We start from the raw sequence: 21,850 nt of genomic DNA, 5'->3' as shown, positions 1-21,850 counted from the left end.
AAACTTAAAAAATACCGAAAATCAAGAAGTACGCTTCTATGGGGATATAGGAAGACGTGGACCTATACTAATAATACTCTTCTGGAATATTTTATAACTTTTGGAAGACGCAATAACGAATTTCAGCCATTTCGGTGGGATATTGACGTCACAATCTTCAGTATTACGAAAATCCGGAGGTACCGTTCTATGAGGGCTATATCGAAACGTGGACCTATACCGACGATTTTTAGTCAGAAATGGGGCAATATAAAAGCGTTGACCTGTATAGACATATTTCTGGCGAACAGTTTTATATCACATTGAAGACTAAATACCAAAATTCAGCCATTTTGGTGGAATATTGAAGACACAACCTTCAAAATATGAAAAATCAGTAGGTACCTTCCCATGGGGGCTATATGAAGGCGTGGACCTATATCGACAAATGTAAAGGGGAAGTTTGAGTAACCCCAACGAAGTCTAAATACCAAATTTCAGCCATTTCGGTGGAATATTCAGGCCACAACGTTTAAAATACCGAAAATCGGGAGGTACCGTTCTATGGGGGCTATCTGAAGGTGTAGACGGATACCGAAAAAATTTCGGGGGAAGACTACGTACCAAATTTCAGCCAGGATAGGATAATGAAGCTAAAACCTTAAAAATACCGAAAATCGGGAGGTACCGTTCTATTGGGGCTATATCAAAACATGGACCGATATATCCCATTTTCAATACCAACCATCCTGCAAGTAATAAAAACTTCTGTACCAAATTTTGACTCTATCTTTAACATTGCGAGCTGTATCTTGATTTCAACAGACAGAAGGACGGACAGACGGACAGGGTCAAATCGACATAGAATTTTATGCTGATAAATAATAATTTAATTGTACCCTCTATATGGTGGAGGATATAAAGACACTCCGGTGTAAAATTTTCTCTCAATTATTGCGGACGCTAGAGTGATTACAACAGACGGGCATGGATGGATCGTCACAGAATTTTATCCTGATCAAGAATATATATACTTTATAGGGTCGCAAATGATTAGTTCGATGTGTTACAAACGGAATGACAAACTTAATATACCCTCCATACTATGGTGGAGGGTATAAAAAGTAAATAAAAACTTTAAAGTACCTGAAAACAGGCGGTATCTTTATACGGGGGCTATACCAAAACGTGGACGTGGAATTTTTGATAAAATGTTTTTTGACCTACAGAGACCCTAAATGCCAAACTGTATCTAATCCGGTCTGAAAATGTAGCGAAAAACACCAAAATACCTCAAATCGCTAGGAACCGTTATATGAGGGCTATACCAAAACTTGGACCTATATCAATATTTTTTTGTAGATATGTTTTTTGACCTCCATGTATCCATAATGCCAAATTATATCTAATTCGGTCTTCAAATGTGGCGTAAAAACTCAAAATACCTCAAATCGGGAGGTACCGTTATATGGGGGCTATATCAAAACTTGGACCTGTATACATACTTTTTTGTAGATATGTTTCTTGGCCTCCAGGAACCCTAAATGCCAACTTATAGCTAACTCGGTCTGCAAATGTGGCAAAAAACGTGAAAATACCTCAAATCGGGTGGTACCGTTATATGGGGGCTATACCAAAATTTAGACCTATCTACACAATTTTTTGTAGATATGTTGTTTGGCCTGCCGGAACCATAAATGCCAAATTATAGCTAATTCGGTCTGCAAATGTGGCGAAGAACGTGAAAATACCTCAAATCGGGAGGTACCGTTATATGGGGGCTATACCAAAGAGTGGACCGATATAGCCCATCTTCGAACTTGACCTGCATATGAAAAAAAGACCCTCGGGTGCTAAATTTCAGCACTCTATCTCACTTATTGCGAACGCTAGAGTGATTACAACAGACGGACGGACGGACAGACGGATATGGCAAGATCGTTTTAGAATTTTATCCTGATCAAGAATATATATATACTTCATAGGGTCGCAAATGATTAGTTCGTTGTGCTACAAACGGAATGACAAACTTTATATACCCTCCATACTATGGTGGAGGGTGTAAAAACCAGAGGGATTTTTAAATAAATCGCGGACCAAGTTCACATTTTCAGGGATTTTTTAGGTTTTCACGATTTTGCTTCGAAACCGGAAGCCCTATCGAAATGGGATTAAAGAAAGTGCTGTAGCAGTGAAAATTCTCTACAGTGGTATACTGAGGTCACAAATTCAAAATTCTAAAAATCGAGAGGGCCCGTCTATGGGTGCTATATGTTGACAAATTTCAGGTGGAAAATTTTATACTCCCATATACTATTATACTAATATACTATTATATATATATTATATATTATATATTATATATTATATATTATATATACTATTATACCATTATACTAAATACCAAATACCGGTGGGATATTGAGGCCAAATCCTTGAAAATACAGAAAATCTGGAGGTACCGTTATATGGTAGCTATATGAAGATGTGGATCTATACCGAAAAATTTCGGATGGAAAGATTTGAAGCCCCATCGAAGTCTAAGTATCAAATTCCAGCCATATCGGTCGGATAATGATGCTAAAACCTTCAAAATACCGAAAATCCGGAGGTGGGCTATATCAAAACGTGAACCGATATAGCCCATTTTCTATACCAAACATACTGGGAGTAATGTAAACTTCTAAGCGCTGTCTTAAAAATTGCGAGTTGTATCTTGTTATTATATATACATATGTTAACTCCAACTGTTGAAAATTTTTGAAAAATGAGTTGTCCCACCTTTATATTTGTATGTTTTTGTAACAAGTAAAAAAGAATCTGTCGGCTTTGCCGACTGAGATATACCCCCAGCTTTTATAATGGAAACGTATGTATGCCGACTAAGATATGGATTTTGATTAAAGCTCAAAATTTTTGGAGAAGAAGTACCTAAATGAATAGAAGTGGGTCCTATTTTGAGAGACATTCCTCTCGATAGATATCACGCCCACCACTCATGTCAGTTGGTCACCAAACATGGACTTGCCTTTGGTAAAAATTTCCAAAGCATTCTCGAACAGACCCTTAATGTTCAACAAGCGAAAACATTTGTGTGGGTGGTAGCCCAAGCAGTAGACCGATAAGTACCACTCTTGAACATAAACTAAGTTTGGACACAATATATCCAGATTCAAGGTTTGGACCAAATCGGTTGCTCCCTTTTCGGGATATCGCGCGTACCATGTTAGGAAATATTTTTGAATTCTTATAGTGGAGGTACGGAAGAAGTGGTCCTATAAGCACCACCTTCGAATTGTATCTAATATTCAAAGAAACGCAAAGTGTGAACAAACGCAGTATTCGGTTCGAGAGTTTTCGTGCGCTCCAGCCATTACACTTGCTGGCCGTAGGGTTTCTTCAGAGCCACTCAAAAAGCTTTTACCATCGCAATATGGGCCTTGAGTGCAATCTGTTGCAAAAAAAATCAAAACGATTCGAGAAGAGGTCCTAAACTAAACTTTTCCGAAATTTTGTGTGGGAGGTACCCTTCTCGTGGGTGATGTAGGGGATGGAAGATACCAAGGAACGGTCCTGACCGGTTTTAACATGGCAAAGCCCAGGATTTATCGTGGTCCCTCTTTCATCTCAAGTGGACACTGACCTCCCCGTGGTGTCACCTGGTGAACTGCCTTTAACACCCGTTAAAGACAGTGAGCTAACATGTGTCGCGCGTTCACCCATAAAAACTTGGGTTTGGGCGTCGGGTTAGTAACCCTACCCTAGAAAAAACAGCCTACTATGAAAAAACGAAAGAAAACAAAAACGAACCCCTCTAAAGGTGACGTACCCCGAACCATGATCTGCCAATCTGCACCTGGAATGTTCTCACTCTTTATAGAGAAGGTGCAGTCTTCGCATTGGCAGACGTACTTGAAAAGTACAAGGCCGATATTACTGCCATACAGGAAATACGATGGATTGGGAAAGGGGTCACAACAACACCTAAAGGTGACGCACTGTATTATAGCTGCCATGACGTAAAGCATGAGTTTGAGTTCAGACCAAAGATATATTTTACGAGCGCTTAGAAGAAACATATGACCGTTTCCCTGCCCATGACATTAAAATTATTCTAGACGATTTTAATGCCAAAATTGGAAAGGAGAATATCTTTGGTCCAACAGTCGGGAATTTCAGTCTCCACAGTGAAAAATCTGACAATGGTATGAAGCTGATAGACTTTGCTGCTGCAAAAAACATGGTAGTTAGAAGTACCAGATTTAATCATCTCGATATTCATACGGGCACCTGGCTGTCCCCAGATCAAAGAACAAGTAATCAAATTGATCATGTTGTGATAGATTGAAGTCATTCATGTAGCGTGTTGGATGTACGATCGTTCCGAGGCTCAAACATTGATTCGGACCACTACCTTGTTGCAGCAAAGGTACGTACCCGTCTAAACGTTGCAAATAAAGCATGAACAGACACAACGCGGAAGTTGGACATCGATAGGCTGCAAACACAACAAATAGCAACAGCATATTCCACTCAACTAGCCCAATTGCTTAATGAGAGCACTCCTTGTCCCGATAACATAACAACACAATGGCAAAATATTGCCCATGCAAAATTCTTTCTTGGATACCAGAGACCTCCACAAAGGAATTCATGGTATGACCTTTTCTCCCGATATCTCTCTTGTGCGCTACGTGTTGCTACTGATTGTAAAGTAGCTCTATATGCCGCATTTTTCTCTTCGGCATATAGAGCTACTTTACAATCAGTAGCAACACGTAGCGCACAAGAGAGATATCGGGAGAAAAGGAGAGAAGAGAAACGTTTTTTCCGCAAGAAAAAGAGAGAAATGAAAAAGCGGGAGTGTGAAAAAATCTAGATGTACAGCAGCCAGAATGAAGTCCAAAGAGAGAAACATCAAACAGATGGCTTTGCTACCGGCACATCCTCCTGTAGAGACCAGCAAGGTAATCTGGTAACAGATACAGACAGCGTGCTCAGGATATGGAAGGAACATTTCTCCAATCTGCTGGTATCTAATAGTAGCGAAGACGATGATACCACAGATCCAATCCCAGAAGATGGTATAGGATGTATACCGCCCGGCCAAGAAGAGGTAAAAGCAGCAATTAACTGGCTGAAGAATAATAAAGCAGCAGGAGCCGATGGCTTACCAGCCGAGCTGTTTAAAACCGGAGGCGATGCGCTGATAAGGTGTATGCATCAGATAGTTAGCACCATCTGGCAGGAAGAACGCCTACCCGACGTCCACAAGAAAGGAGATAAGACTGTATGCTCCAACTATAGGGGCATAAGTCTTCTCCCTATTGCCTACAAGATAGTGTCAGGGATATTGTGAAAATGGTCAACGAAATAATTGGACCATACCAATGTGGGTTTAGACCTGGCAAGTCCACCATTGACCAGATATTTACCTTGCGGCATATCCTGGAGAAGACCCAAGAGATGCAGATCGACACATATGACCTTTTTGTGGATTATAAAGCAGCATTCGACAGTACCCTCCGATCAAAGGTATTCCATGCAATGTCTGAATTTGGTATCCCCGCAAAGCTCATCCGGCTTTGTAAGATGACTTTAACTCAAATTGGAAAGAACCTCTCCGAACAGTTCAGTACCAAAAGAGGTTTCAGACAAGGAGACAGCCTTTCGTGTGACCTATTCAACATTTTGCTGTAAAAGGTAATACGAGATGCAAATGTCAAAAGAAATGACACAATTTACACCAATAGCCACATGTTACTTGCTTATGCTGATGACCTAGACATCATGCGACGATCAGTAAATGAAGTAACTGATACCTTTAGGAAGGTCGAAGCAGAATCTGCGAAAGTGGGTCTGGCAGTAAACTGCGAAAAGACCAAATTGATGGTGTCGACGCGCAAAGCGTCCATAGAGCTCGGGCCAACTGTGAAAGTTGGTACCTAAAATTTTGAGGTAGTTAAAGACTTCGTCTACCTCGGCACTGCCATAAACACAACAAGCAATATCAGTTGTGAAATAGGGAGAAGAATTGTATTGGCCAACAGATGCTACTATGGTTTAAGTAAGCAATTTAAAAACAATGCCACATCTCGTCAAACAAAAATAACACTATACAAAACTCTGATACTACCCGTGCTAATGTATGGCTCCGAAGCATGGGTACTTGCGCAAGCAGATAAGGCAGTGCTTGGTGTGTTTTAGAGGAAAATTCTTCGAAAGATCTACGGGCAGATTTGCATTGACGGTGAATATCGACGTCGTATGAACCACGAGCTATATAAGCTATACAAAGACATGAATATAGTTAAACGTATCGAGATGCAACGATTGCGTTGGCTAGGCCATATCATAAGAATGAGCGATGATGAGCCCGCTAAAAAGGCGTATGAATACATGCCACATGGCGGTGCCCGCAGAATCGGCAGGCCTAAGCTTCGATGGAGCATACAAGTGGATGAAGAGATGACAAGGCACGGTATTCCAGAAAGCGAAGCACTAAACAGAAAGAATTGGAGATCTTTTCTTAGTTCAGTCTATGGAACAAATGTTCTTTAATAGGCCAGCTAAGTAAAGTAAGGTACCCTTCTCGTAAAAATATCACGATGTGCAACGTATGGACTACCTTAGCAAAAGTTTTGAACTGTTTTCGGGGAGGTACCCAAAAGAGTGGACCGATATGGCCCATCTTAGAACTTGATTTAAGTTTTTCCAAATTATTACGACTACCAAATTTTGGATCGAATTGGTTTATCCGTTGGAGAGTTATCGTGCGCTGTATCCACATGGCCCATCTTCGAACTTAAACTAAGTTTTTACAAAATATTACGAAAGCCAAATTTTGGACCACTTGGCCCATCTTCGAATTTAAACTAAGTTTGGACAAAATATTACGAAAGCCAAATCGGTTATTCCGTTCGAGAGTTATCTGCGTTCGATTTCGTCCAAATATACATGTAGCCCAATCATGAACAAGAAGAGAGTATTTGTATGGGGAATCGTACGAAAACGTAAAGGCGAGTGCTCATCTTGTTCATCTATGATGTAGTCTAAAACCATTATTTCGATAAGGCACATTTTTGGTCGTATCAAAGTGTATATACCCTCGATAGCATAAACGCTGAGGGTATAAATATTACTTCAAGGTGGCGCTAACTGGAATTTTTAACTACTTTGAATATTAGAAACCTTGGCTTTAACTTTCAACTTTCAAAACCACTTCATAAATTCATTCATTTCATTCCCAATGCAACATTTTGCCTGCAATTCAAGACCATTAATTAATTAGAATCCCTTTTTGGACATTCCTTTACACTTCGTACTCGAATCACTTCAGTGTTACATTTGTTCACCCTCTGGTCAAACTTGAAAAAGTCATTGTAACTTTTGCTATGCCATACACAAACATTGTCATTGTAATTAGTTGTGTTGCTACAAATTTAATGAAATTGTCCGGCAAACCGTAGCACCATATAACAAAGAAGAAAAAAAAAGAAACTGGAGAACCCTTGTTTTTGGTCAATGAAATAATGTCGGTTTTTTTTCTTGCTTTGACTCCACCTCTTCATTAGTCTAATGTCAGGATAATGAGCATCAAAATTAATGGAAGTTTTATGCGAAAACAAATCAAGAAATACTTCTCCGCAGGTAAAGGTAGATGTAAAACAGTAAACGAAGAAAATGTGGGCAATAGAAAACAGAAAGAAATGAATGGCGGCCAATGGACGGCTGTGACGACAACAACAAAAAGGACAATGGACTTTTATTTCACAAAAAATAATTGCTATAATTTGCAATTTAATTTTCTCTACCTTTCCTAATTTCGCTTGGTTTGAGTAGAGTTTGAAGTAGGTGAAGAAATTAGCATGGACAACAATCAAATGTCAATTACAGTGGGCGAATATGGGAATAAAGGTGTATGCTAAGGGTGCAATTAAAGAGAAAAATTGGACTTTACAATATAGACATACCTATAATAAGACCGCATATTATAAGAAAGAGATGATTTTTTACGATTTTGAGGTTTTGTGTGGAAATTGTGTATTAGTTTTTGGCAAAAATAATACAAAATATTGGAGATGCCCTGTTTTGGATAAAAATGTATTTGACATAGTGAAAGCACTTACTAAATATTTCCCATGAATATCCCTGGAGGGACAAGAGACTACTTTTTCATATCAAAGAGGGCAATTCGATTTTATTTATAGCTCAATGCTTATTGACAGCATACACTAATAATATAATATGTACTATAATAATGTAATAATACAATATGTACTAATTTCTTCTAATAAATCGCTTCTTTTTTCAGGCTCTCATCATTGGCATACGAAAATGCGGTACTCGAGCTTTACTAGAAATGTTGTATTTACATCCGCGCATTCAGAAAGCTGGCGGAGAAGTTCATTTCTTCGATCGTGATGAAAACTATATGAAAGGTCTGGAATGGTATCGTAAAAAAATGCCCCATTCATTTCGCGGTCAAATTACAATAGAAAAATCTCCCAGTTATTTTGTATCGCCTGAGGTAAGTAAATAATAATAATAAAATAACAGATATTGGTGTGAATCTGAAAACAGATAATTACAAAGTGTTTATTTCACACTTGTAAGTGAGTACGTTTTTGAATGTGGAAATGTGTGTGGTTGTGAATAAACATATGTATATCGTTGTTGTTTATCAAATACATGAGATAGGTGTAATGAGATAGGTGTAACGTTGCCCTATATTATTTCAATTTAAACAAGCAAGAACGGCGTTAAGTTCGGCCGAGCCGAACTTGTTCTACCCTCCACCACGAGTTGTATTGAAGTAAAATGGAACAATTAGTTTCTTTTCGTTTATGAAAAATACTAAATACCAAAAAGACTCAATTTCAAAATACCGAAATACGGAAGGTACCATTCTATGAGGGCTATAATAAAATTTCGATCTAAATCGACAAATTTCTGGCGGAAATTTTTAGACTAAAGGAAGACTAAATACCAAACTTCCGATGTTTTGAGAAGATAATGTGGCTAATACCTTCAAAATACCGAAAATCAAAAGGTACGCTCCTATCGGGGATATCGAAGAACGTGGACCTTTACTGATAATTCTCTTATTGATTTTTTATAACACCATGGAAGACTAAATAACAAATTTCGGTCATTTCTATGGGAAATTGACGTGATAACCCTCAGAATTACGAAAATCGGAAGGTACGGTTCTATGGGAGCTATATGGAGAAGTGGAACTATTCCGACGAATTGCAGTCGCGATGGTTTTTACCTCCAATGAGGACAAATACCAAATTTCAGCCATTTCTGTGTATGATTTTCGGTATTTTGAAGGTTTGTGGCCACAACGAGATGTACCGTTCTATAAGGGCAATATGAGGGTAAGGACCTATACCTAAAATTTCAAGTAGAAAGTTTTTTACCCCCAACGAAGACTAAATACAAAATTTTAGCCATTTCGGTGGAATATTTAGACCACAACCATCAAAATATCGAAAATCGGGAGGTACCGTTATATGGGGCTATATGGAGGCTTGGACAAAAGTTCAATATTCGGTGGATTATGGTGACCTTCAAAACACTGAAAATCGGGAGGTACCGTTCTATGGGGGATATATGAAGGCGTGGACTTGTACTGAGAAAGTTCTAAGGGAAAGTTTTATACCCCCAAGGAAGAAATTCCAGCCCTTTCCGAAGAATATTGAGGCCACAACCTTCAAAATACCGAAAATCGGGAGGTATTGTTCTATGGGGGCTACATGAAGGCTTGGACCTATACCGACAATTTCATATGGACTTCATAACAAATTTCAACAATTTCGGTGGAATATTGATGCCACAAACTGCAAAATACAGGAAATCCGGAGGTACCGTTCTATGGGGGCTATATGAGGGCGTGGACCTATACCGATAAAATTCTGGAGGAAAGTTTTATAACATAAATAAAGACTAAATACCAAATTTCAGCCATTTCAGTGGATTATTGTGGCCACAGCCTTCAAAATACCGAAAATCGGGAGGTACCGTTCTATGGGCGTTCTGAAGGCGTGGACTTATACCGACAAAATTCTGGGGAAAAGTTCAACACGTCCAACGAAGACTAAGTACCAAATTTCAGCCAAGTCGGTTCTATGGGGGCTATACCAAAACGTGAACCGATATAGCCCATTTGCAATACCAAACATCCTAGGAGTAATAGAAACTTCTATACAAATTACAAAGCTCTATCTTAAAAATTGCGAGCTGTATCTTGATAACAACAGACGGACGGACGGACGGACAAACGGACATGGTTAAATCGACATAGAATTTTATGCTGATCAATAATATATATACTTTATAGGGTCTCCGACGAATATTTCGATGTGTTACAAACGGAATGGCAAATTTAATTATACCCTCCATATGGTGGGGGGTATAAAAATGCATGATGTAATTTGGACTTTATGGCGAGCAATTGCAAGAAAAGGCTGAAAAATGTTTTATATGTGCATTCAACAGCCCAGGGACGTAGTCAGAAATGCATCTCGACACGATTACTCGGGGCCCCAACGGACAAAACGTGATTTGTGAGTAAAATATACAAAAAATGTCTAAAAAATGTCATTTCGAAATAGCCTCGCCTTGCCTGTCATGCAATTGGGATAGCCTTGATTTTTGCTTTCCAAAGCTTTCTATATTGAATGTATTAGTTACATTGAAACCTTGGCGATCCAGTGCTTCGAGTACCACCATGAGGCCCGTATTTATACGATTTATAGCAGGTTTATAGTCGCTCATTCTTACAACATGGTCTAGAAAACGCACTCGTTGTACCTCGATACGTTTAACTATACTAAAGTCATTGTGTAACCGATACACATCGTGGTTCATACGGCTTCGATATTCACCATCAACGCATATTGGTTCATACATCTTTCGAAGAATTTTTCTCTCAAACACAACAAGCACTAACTTACCTGCTTGCGCAAGTACCAAGGCTTGGGAACCATACATTAGCCTGGGTAGTATGGAGGTTTTGTAAACTATTATTTTTTGACGAGATGTGGCTTTGTTCTTAAATTGCTTACTTAAGGCAAAGTAGCATCTGTTGGCCAATACCATTCTTCTTATCTCGCAACTGATGTTTTTTGTTGTGTTTATGGCGGTGTCGACGCAGATTTCCGCAGTTGGTCCGAGTTCTATGGACGCATTGCGCGCCGATAGCATCAACTTGGTCTCTTAGCCGTTTACTGTCAGATCCACTTTAGCAGGTTCTCTTCCCACGTTTTTACTTAGTTTACTGATCGACCCATGATGTCAATATCATCGTCATTTTTTATACACTCCACCATAGCATGGAGGGTATATTCAATTTGTTTTTCAGTTTGTAACGTATTGAATCATTTGCCACCATCCGGCTGTGGTAAAACACTCTAGCATCCACTAAAATTGAGATAGGACGCTGAAATTATTGAAATATGAGTCTATATCCATGTTTTTTATAGCTCCATATTTTCAGCATCTTGAGGATTTTAGGTACAATTTTTAACCGAACTAGCTGTAATGTGACATTTGAGGTTATCAGTTGTCACGAAATATCTCCACCAAAAATCGTCAACACAGGTCCATGTTATGGTATAGCGCACATATGACGGTAACTCCCGATTCTCGGCATTTTGAGGGTTTTAGTAAAATTTTTTGGCCGAACTGTAATTTGACGTTTAACGTTCTCTGTGGTCACAAAACTTCTCCACCAAAAATCGTCAACATAAAAAAACTTAATGTCAAATTTTTGGTACAACATCCGGCAACTCCGACATGGAACTTTTTAAAAATATATTAGTTTTTGTTTCATTCGGAAGCGTTCATCTTTAGAATAGCTCTAAAATCGGAACATTTGACTAATATTTTTTGTTGTGAGTACAACTTACAATTTACGTGCAAGTAAATATATTCAAAATATCGCGAAATTAATATTTTTTAATGGATTTTGAAGAAATGGGTAATACCTCAATTAAAAAAAGTGTTTTAACGGGTTGTGGAATTCTGGTTTTCTTAGTGTATTTTGTAATGTCAATTCGATCATCTACTTAAATTGAATCTAAGGTTTTAGTCATGATGCCCACCAGTGCCCACTTCGGGAATAATTTTCAAAAAAAGATCATGGGTTTAAGATTATCCAGTATTAATATATGCTGCCATCCAGTGCCAGACTTTCAATGGTGGGTTGCAGACTGAAGCTGCCCTAGACTATGGTTTCAACAGATATGTATATTAACTCTGTTATCTGCCCACGTACATTAACATAATTGGCATCAATAAAAAGGTCAGGTATTCTTATTCCAAATATGACTTACGTGGATGATGCGAGTCTTTCACGAAGAACGCTATAAGAACAATATTAAAAATTCTACCAATTTTGTTTTTATGTTGTTTTGGAGAGATTGGTTCGTTTCCCCATGTCTATTTTTATACCCTTAGCATTATGCTATACTCTCGGTATATACACTTCATACGGGTAAAATGTGCCTCATTGGACGAAATCCGTTTCAGACAATTTGGAGTTGATTTAGCCATGTCCGTCCGTCTGTCTGTCTGACTGAAGCTCACGATAACTCTCGAACGGGTGAACCGATTACGTCCAAAATGTGGAATTGGTAATATTTTGTACAAACTTAGTTTAATTTCGAAGATGGGTTAAATCGGTCCACACCTTCCGGTACCTCCCCCATAAAAGTTCGAAAATGTTCGGAAAATTTGTGGGCACGATTACTCTTGAAGGGAGAAACCGATTTAGTCCATACTTTGCACCTGGTGAAATTTCTACCAGAATTAGAAGAAGTTACAATATGGACTTTATCGGCCAACTCCTTCGGGCACATCCCACACAAAATTTCGGAAAAGTTGAGTTTAGGAGCTGCTCTCCGATCGCTTTGATTTTTATTGTAACAACTTGTGTGTACTGCCCCCTTACGGCGGTACAAGTTTCATCAGGGGCAAGTCCATATTTCCTGAAATAGTAGCCTGAAAGTTGCAAAAAACCGCTATGCCACCTTGTGATGTCGTTGGAGCGCAAGATAAGTCTCGATCGGATCTGCCGATTTGGTCCAAAATTTGGTCTTCGTAATATATAGTTCGAACTTTGTTTAAGTTCCAAGATAAGTCATATCGGTCCACTCCTTCAGGTACCTCCTCCACAAAAGGTGTTCTCGGAAAAATTGTGCGGACGATAACTCTTGAAGGGAGTGACCGATTTGGTCCATACTTTACACATCCTAATATATCTACCAGATATATATGAAGTTCGAACACAAAATTTAGGATAAGTTCACTTTAAGACCAGCTTTCGAATCACTTTCATTTTTGTTGAAGTAACTTTCATTCGATGCCTCAAATACGACGGTAAAATTTTTTTCAGGAGCAAGTCCATACTTCTTAAGAAAACAGCTTAAAAGGTGTAAAAAACCCTGTGGCACCATATGTGACATGAGAGCACGATGGCTCTCGAACCGATTTGGTCAAAAATTTGGCCTTCGTCATATTTTGTCCAAACTTAGTTTCAATTCGAAGATGTGCAATACCGGTCCACAACTTCCGGTACTACCCCAAATATTTAAAAAAATACTTCCTGACACACCGATCCAAAAGTTATACTATGACCCACTGAAATGACTAGTGGGCGCGATATCTATTGAAAAGATATGACTGCCAAACTAAGATCAACTTCCATTATGGGCTATGTCGGTCCATTTCTTTAAGTACCTCCTCCACAACACTTCAGAACCTTAATCCTAATTCAAATTTTTGTTGGCAAGTTCAAATGTCCAAAAAGGGCCACAAAATTCTGAAAAGACCCTGTCCATAGATGAAAGTTTTAATTCACATAGGCTGAGGGTATATATCTGTCGTCAAAGCCGACTGATACTTTACTTGTTGCATCTTAAGGTAATCGGTACTTGTTCATGGCATTTTGTATTAAAAGCATAAAACAATTCTTACAGTTTACACCCTCAAGAGGGGAAAGAGGGGAGAATACGCTCATGGTTTCTTAAAATAATCTGCTCAGCAACACAAAGCTATAACCAGCTTATTAGCTTATTTTGGTATAGCCTCCATATAACGGTACCTCCCAATTTTCGGTATTTTAATGATTTTAGCTACAATTTTTTACCGAACTAGCTGTAATTTGACTTTTTAGGTTCTCTGTGATCACGAAAAATCTCCACAAAAAATCGTCTATGTTCTGGTACAGCCCCCAAATAACGGTACTACCCAATTTTCGGTATTTTGAGGATTTAAGCTAAGTTTTTGGACTATAATTTCACATTTGAGGTTCACAGTGGTCGCAAAAAATCTTTACCAAAAAGCATATACATTTTTCGTTATTTTGAGGGTCTACGCTACATTGTTTTAAGAAAATACCCGTTATTTGAAGTTTGAGTTTCCCTGCAGTCACCAAACTTTTTTGCCAAAAATTGTAGGTCCATACTTTGATATATCCCAATGTATAGGGATAATTTAGGCATTAGGGGTATGTATGATCGAAAAATGTTTGCACCTAATATTGTGGACAGGAAAGGAAACTAATTATTCCATTTTAAATATAAATATTTTATAATGGAGTTTGGCTAGGGCGAATTTAATGATTTTTTACTTGTTTTTGACTTCCATTGCCTCCTCCAGCAGATTCTTTTCGTACTAAACTGTTCAGAGAGATTTTTTTTCACATTTAAACTGAGGACCGTGTTTCAGTTCATGTCATCTTACAAAGTCAAATGAGCTTGGCGGGTATACAAAATTCAGACATGACTTTGAATACTTTTGGCGGTATAAGATTGTCGAAAGCTTCTTTATAATTTATATATTTTATTGACAATAGGCTTTAGTCGTTCACTCAATATCCCAGATACTACCTACTAGTTTAAGCACAGAGTCTTATCTCGTTTCTTGTGGACGGTATATAGGATGTTCAAATTCCAATCATCGGGTACGCGTTCTTACTGCCAGATGATACTAACTAGCTGATACATATACCTTTTCAGTGTGTAGTCTCCGATTTTGAATAGCTCGGCTGGTAAGTCATCGGCTCCTGCCATTGTATTACCGTTCAGCCGTTTTATTGCTGTCGATCCCCTCTTGTCCGGGCGGTATTCATTCAATATCATCTTCTGAGACTGGAATATCTATATAAATAAAAATCAAATGTCGTTCGTTGGTAATGACATCAGTAGAGAACGGCTGGACCGATTTCGATAATTCTTTCGGTAAAATGTGCGCACCGACTTGGGTTTTATGCCTATGCCTATGTCTTTAAAAATGATATCTAATATCTAAAAGACAATGTATGTATGTTTGTATGTTCCGTATAGACTCAAAAACGGCTGAACCGATTTTCTTGAAAATTTCAGGGAATGTACTAGAGTTGTGCCAAAGGAACTATATGGAACTATCTCGTTCACTTCGCAGTTCCAATGGCCCACATTTTTTCTTTGAACAAACTGCGTATACTTAACAACACACGTTACATTTCATGATGTTAGTCATACGTTTTGGAACTAGTACAAGGAACTAGGAACTAGATTACCCAACTCTAGAATGTACAGGAAACACCCGTGGTGAAAATAGGCTATACATTTTTTTTTTAATTTCGGAGAAGGCGTGTACCTCCCCATGCCCTATTTTTATAAAAACCCTATTTTATCACGCCCACTTTTTAAATACGTTACATACCCAAAACTACTGAACCGATTTTCCTGAAAATTTCAGAGAATGTACAGGGAGGACCCGTGGTTAAAATAGGCTATACTTTGGGTTGAATTTCGGAGGGGTTTGGTACCTCCACTATGTCTGATGTAATAAAACTGATATTTAAGCAAAAATGAAACGAGTGATTGAACTAATTCTTCCGAACAATCACCCTCTGAACCACCCCGTTCCGAACCACCCTGCACTCTCCGAACCAACCCGCTCCGAACTTCCACCCTCCGAACCACCCCGCCCAAACTTCCACCTTCCGATCCATCCTCCTTCGACCTTCCACCCTGCTGCGGACTTCCACCCTCCGATTCACCAAGTTTCGAACTTCCACCCTCGGAACCAACCCGCATTGAACTTCCACCCTCCGATCCACCCCGCTCGGAATTTCCACTCTCCGAACCACGCCCACCCATCCACCCCGCTCCGAACAACTCTGCAACGAACCACCCTGCTCCGAACTTCCACCATTCGATTCTCCGACCCTAGGTACTCATTTTGGGAACTTAAGACCCGACCACGCCCAATTTCTATTTCTGAAACTTCTGAGCCAATTTTCCTACAAATTTCAGGGAATGTACCGGGATAATTCTGGTGAAAATAGGCTGCATATATGTCCCCTGGTGCTCGGTGAAAATAAACTATATATTGTGTGGAATTCAAAACTCCTAAACCGATTTCCATGTAATTTTCTGATGATGTACGGGGATTATTCTTGGTGAAAAAATGCTATAAATTTTGTTAAATTTCGGAGGTGCTGGTTATACTCTGCGTCCTATTTTTTTAAATGCGCTATATGTGTAAAATGTACAAACCATAAGACCCGACCACTCCTACTTTCTTAAATATGTTACAAATCAATGGAAATACCAGATGTTATGCATAGCGAAGCTTTGGTCTTATTGGAAAGCAAGTATTTATATTAGAAGGCAACATATCGATAGCTATAGCTTCATCAGGTATATAAGATGTACATTATAAGAAGGTGGAAGGACGACACAGTTGGCCCTTAAGCCACTGAACATTCATGTGAGTGAATGGCACATATGCAATATTAAATATAAGTTATCATCTGCAACGAATTTGCAATGGTACAAAATAATTTAAGAAGCAATTCACCGTTAGATTTCAGACAAACAATTCCAGTTATACTATTCCAGCAGATAAAATAAATGCATGCCTCAAGTCATCAGCTTTTTGGCGGTATATTAAAATTGCATATCGACACAAACAAATCTGAAGATGCAATAAAAATACAATCGCTGACTTAAGGTAACATAAAACTGCTTCAAGGGCCAGCAATGCGGACCGGTTCGGCTAGTACTACATATTTGTCGTCTTCGATAGTATTGGATAGTAGCAGTTTAGAAAAATTCACATTATTTCTATCTGTTACCAGATTCAGTTTGATGTTTTACTCTTTGGTAGAAAACAGGTTTCTCTCGTCTTTATTTCTACCGATAACTCTGTAGTGCGATGATACACGTTGCTACTGCCGCATTCTTCGACAATTCTGAAGTGCTTTGATTAAGCAAATGGGCCAGTTCAGTAGAATATGCTGTGGCTATGTTGTGATTGCAGTTTACCGATGTCTAACATCGTACCTTATTTGCTGTGCTCAATCGGGCAGGTACCATTGCTGCAACACGCTCAATAAATATCTTCCATCTATTACAACGTGACCAATTTGATTTCTTGTTTTTTTTTTGTCTGTATACAGCCTGGTGCCACCGTGGTGTAGTGTTAATCACGTTCGTCTTGCATTCAGAATGTTTGCGATTCAATCTCTAACCATAACATCCAAATTTTCGGCGGTGGTACATCCCCTCAGCGAAATGTTTGCTTACATTTCCTGTATATTTAAGGAATGAAAAACCTCTCTACAAGGTATGTCATAAGACACGCCGTTCGGACTAGGCGATAAAAAGTATGTCATATGTAATTGAGCCAATATAAGTCGGCATTGATATTTGGGAAGATATGTATGTATGACAAGCAGGTTCCCTTATGAATGTCGAAATTCTTAATTACCATGTTCTTTATTGCTGGGAAGTCTATTAGCCCCATTCCATTGTCAGATATTTCACTGTTTAGACAGAATTTCCCGACTGTTGGGTCTCCTTTCCAATTTTGGCTTTAAAATCGCCTGGAATAAATGTAATGTCATAGGCTGGACATTAGTGAAATGTTTCTTCTAAGCGCTCGTAATATATGTATTTGGTCTGCTCGACCTTGTCTTTAGTAGGAGCATGAGCGCAAATAAAACGGATGTTAAAAAATTTAGCTTTTATCCGAATTATGTCAAGTTTTTAATTCAGGGGGTGTATCTGGAGACCAGATATTTTTACCTCCAATTAACTACAATTCCGCAATCAAACTCATATTTTTTTGCCATGGCAGCTATAACACAGTGCGTTAGATTTATGTGTTGTTATGACACCTTTACCAGTCTATTGTATTTCCTGTATGGTAAAAATATCGGCCCTTATCTTTCAAGTACATCAGTCAGTGAATAAACTACACTTTCCATATAAAAAGTAAGAAAATTCCAGGTGCCACGTTTGCGGGGTTCGTCAACATTTTGTAGTGATTTCTTTGTCTGTTTTCATAGTTTGAAGGTGTGAGGTGAAGGTAGTCCAACCCAAGTTTTTATCGTTAGCTCACTACCTTTAACGGGTGTTAAAGGCCGCTCCCAGGGGACACCACGAATATGGTCGATGTCCACTTGGGATGAAAGAGGTATCAAGACAAGTTATTGGCTTTGTCAAGTTAAAGACGGTCAGGCCGTTGCTTGGTATCTTTCATACCGTTCGTCAGCAATATTCTTTCTAAATCTAATTTTCACCAAAACTTAATTAATCATGAGTCTCTTTGAATGCGTCTCGTTTTATTTAACATCGTTCCACGAATAGTGGTTTGCAGATATGCATCAAACAACCCTCTTCTCGTTTTACCTGGTGCAACACGCCGAACTTTTCCCTGAGGTCTCCAACGAACTCCGTTTCATGGGTCCGTGGAAAATTGTTTCATGTATGTATACCCGCATGCGGGTTTACAAAAAATCCCATAAGTTATGATGGTATCCAAAAAATCAGTCCAAAGGATAGAGAAAGCTATGACCTACAATTTGCCTCAACTACAAAACTAACCGAATTATTGCACATAAATAATAATTCCATATTATGAATTACTATATATGAAAAGACTAACCCACTTCATTATCATTTTGAACAACTTTAAAAGTCCTTTTCCAGCCTTTCTGCAAAAGCCACGAACTATTCAACTTCAAATCAAAGCAACTTCATTGCAATAATTATCGCTATTCACCAGTAAAATGGTATAAATAATTGTTAACGCAAGTGGGTATGTGTGTGTGTGTGTGTGCATGTATGTTTGTATGTTATCGTGAATGATTGCAAGTTCAATGTGTCTGCTTGCTATAATTTCATTCGCTTTGTGGCAAATGTTAAGCTTCGTCTGGTTATGAATGGATGAATGTGTCGTTCGTTGCTCATTCAGTTAGTTTTCAAAGCGAGAGAAAAACAAAACTAAAAATTTCATCTCAATTAGCTAATTAATTAATGAGCAATAATTGTTCATACCGCCAAAGCATATATGGATCTATGTATGTTATATGTATGTGTGTGCTTACAAATACATGTATGACTGGGTTTGAAAACATATTCTCACTCGTATGTATGTGTACACACATACAAATAAATGCATAGTTTTTCTATGGATATTCTCAGCTAACCATTGGTTTATATATTGAATTTAAAAAGTGTTCAATATATAAGTTGCAAGCACAGGTGTTTGACTCAATAATTAAATTTGCATTACAACAATAATCCATGTCATTATTTCATAGCCGACAATTGGGCGCTTTTGCATAGAAGAGTAGGTGAGTTCTGTCCAGTGCGTCCATAGATTGTGGGGTGTAAAATATCCAGTATATATATATTAGGTGGCTGTGAACCGAATATAGTTGTGGAAGTTATGGAACCTCAGAGTCAATGTCCTTGTTCTTATGATTCCTGGATTGACAAAGGGAGTCTTTGGTGCCCTTTAAAAATGTTTTACCACGTTCTTCTGTAAGAACAATAAATAAATAAAAAGAGTTTATCATCACAAAAAAACAGTAAGGAAAGGATCATAGTCGGGCGGGGCCGACTATATTATACCCTACACCAATGTGAATATGTAAAATTTAGGAGATATATATCAATTTAAACTGATTTCTATATCACTTATTACTAGACAAAATTCCGTCACACATTCCGAATTTCATGAAAATTGGACGTATTTGGTGAAACAAATACGTGAAATCGGGCGAAAATATAAATGGGAGCTATATCCAAATATTAACCGATTTCGATAAAATTTGGCACACTTATTTCTAGACCGAATTCAGTCACACATTCCAAATTTCATAGAAATCAAACATATATAGCGTGTTCGGTGCAGTAAATACGTGAAAAATATATATGGGAGCTATATCCAAATCTGAACCGATTTCGATATAATTTGGCACACTTATTTCTAGACCGAATTCGGACAAGCACTCCAAATGTCGTCAAAATCGGACGTATATAGGGTGTTTGGTGCAGCAAATACGTCAAATCGGCCGAAAATTTATACATATATGGGAGGTATATCCAAATCTAACCCGTTTTCCCCAGAAGCAATAGCGTCTTCCTACGGATAAAAAAATATATTAGCCAATGTTCTGCTGAATCGGACAAAAATGCGACCTGTACGTTGGGAACAAAAATACATGGACAGACGGAGAGAGGAACAGACATGAAATATAAATGGGAGCTATATCCAAATATTAACCGATTTCGATAAAATTTGGCACACTTATTTCTAGACCGAATTCAGTCACACATTCCAAATTTCATCGAAATCAAACATGTATAGCGTGTTCGGTGCAGTAAATACGTGAAAAATATATATGGGAGCTATATCCAAATCTGAACCGATTTCGATATAATTTGGAACACTTACTTCTAGAGCGAATTCAGACAAACACTCTAAATGTCGTAAAAATCGGACGTATATAGCGTGTTTGGTGCAGCAAATACGTCAAATCGGCCGAAAATATATACATATATGGGAGCTATATCCAAATCTAACCCGTTTTCCCCAGAAGCAATAGCGTCTTCCTACGGATAAATAAATATATTAGCCAATGTTCTGCTGAATCGGACAAAAATGCTGTACGTTGGGAACAAAAATACATGGACAGACGGAGAGAGAAACAGACATGCATAAATCGACTCTGAAAGTGATTATATGTACACGCAGAAAAATTTATGTTAGAAATATGTTTGGATCCAAACAAATATGTGTTTGGGACCGGTTGCAAACAAATATATGCTTGCAACATTTTGTAACATATCTCAATTTGATATGTTTGGGTAAAACATATTTTTTATGTTAGAACATTTTTTTCATGGGTGTAGAGAGGATGTTTGTCAACGAGAGTAATAACAGTGCTCTCGCGGCTGTAGAATGCTGTTTTATAATGAAGAGTTGTGTGTATTGTATAATAGAAGACGTAGAAGCGAAGAAGGGGGCTTTGGTGGCATGTGTGCGACAAACTCGTGCTTTTCTTGTTTTGTTGTTGTTAACCAACTTAGCAGGCGAAGAAGAAAAGAAGAAATGATATGAATTATATATTTTTCAGTGTTATATAAATCAGTGTTTTGTGTTTTCTTAAAGAAATTGTGCTTTTTAGTAAATTAAATACCCAATATATTTTATAATTGAATCGGAAAGTTAAATGGAATTATTTTATTGGGCAAAGAAGAAATCGCATTTAATATTGGTAATTACATTCATACTTATGTATATTTGAAATATGTCATATCCATACCCAGCAAAATGTGAAGGAAGGGGTTCAATGCGATGACGTGATTTCATGGCATCTTTTGCATTGGTTTAAAGAAAGTCGTGAAAGATCCGATCTTTTCATTAGCATTTGAACCCATGCAAAGGATGTCGTGAAAGATCCGATCTTTTCATCAGCATTTGAACCCATTCCATCTATCCAATATATGAATTTTGTGTTTTTATTTATACCCATTTTTTCTAAATATATAAGATTAATTATTTTCAATAGACTTGATGT

At 38.1% G+C, this 21,850-nt stretch overlaps 1 protein-coding gene across 2 annotated transcripts in view; it reads left to right on the top strand.

Annotated features, from left to right (window-relative positions):
• The window catches only part of Hs3st-A (Heparan sulfate 3-O sulfotransferase-A), a 294,272-nt gene that overhangs the window by 233,525 nt on the left and 38,897 nt on the right, over positions 1–21,850 (top strand). For both annotated transcript variants that reach the window (XM_073956413.1, XM_073956412.1), the window contains exon 6: positions 8,294–8,509. In XM_073956413.1, the coding sequence (XP_073812514.1) occupies positions 8,294–8,509 (216 nt within the window). The remainder of the gene's footprint in view (positions 1–8,293; positions 8,510–21,850) is intronic.

The sequence above is a fragment of the Musca autumnalis genome, unplaced genomic scaffold, assembly GCF_047663935.1.
Source record: "Musca autumnalis isolate F117 unplaced genomic scaffold, ASM4766393v1 scaffold_5, whole genome shotgun sequence".
Lineage (NCBI taxonomy): Eukaryota > Metazoa > Arthropoda > Insecta > Diptera > Muscidae > Musca > Musca autumnalis.
This window is presented reverse-complemented; position numbering and strand designations above follow the sequence as displayed.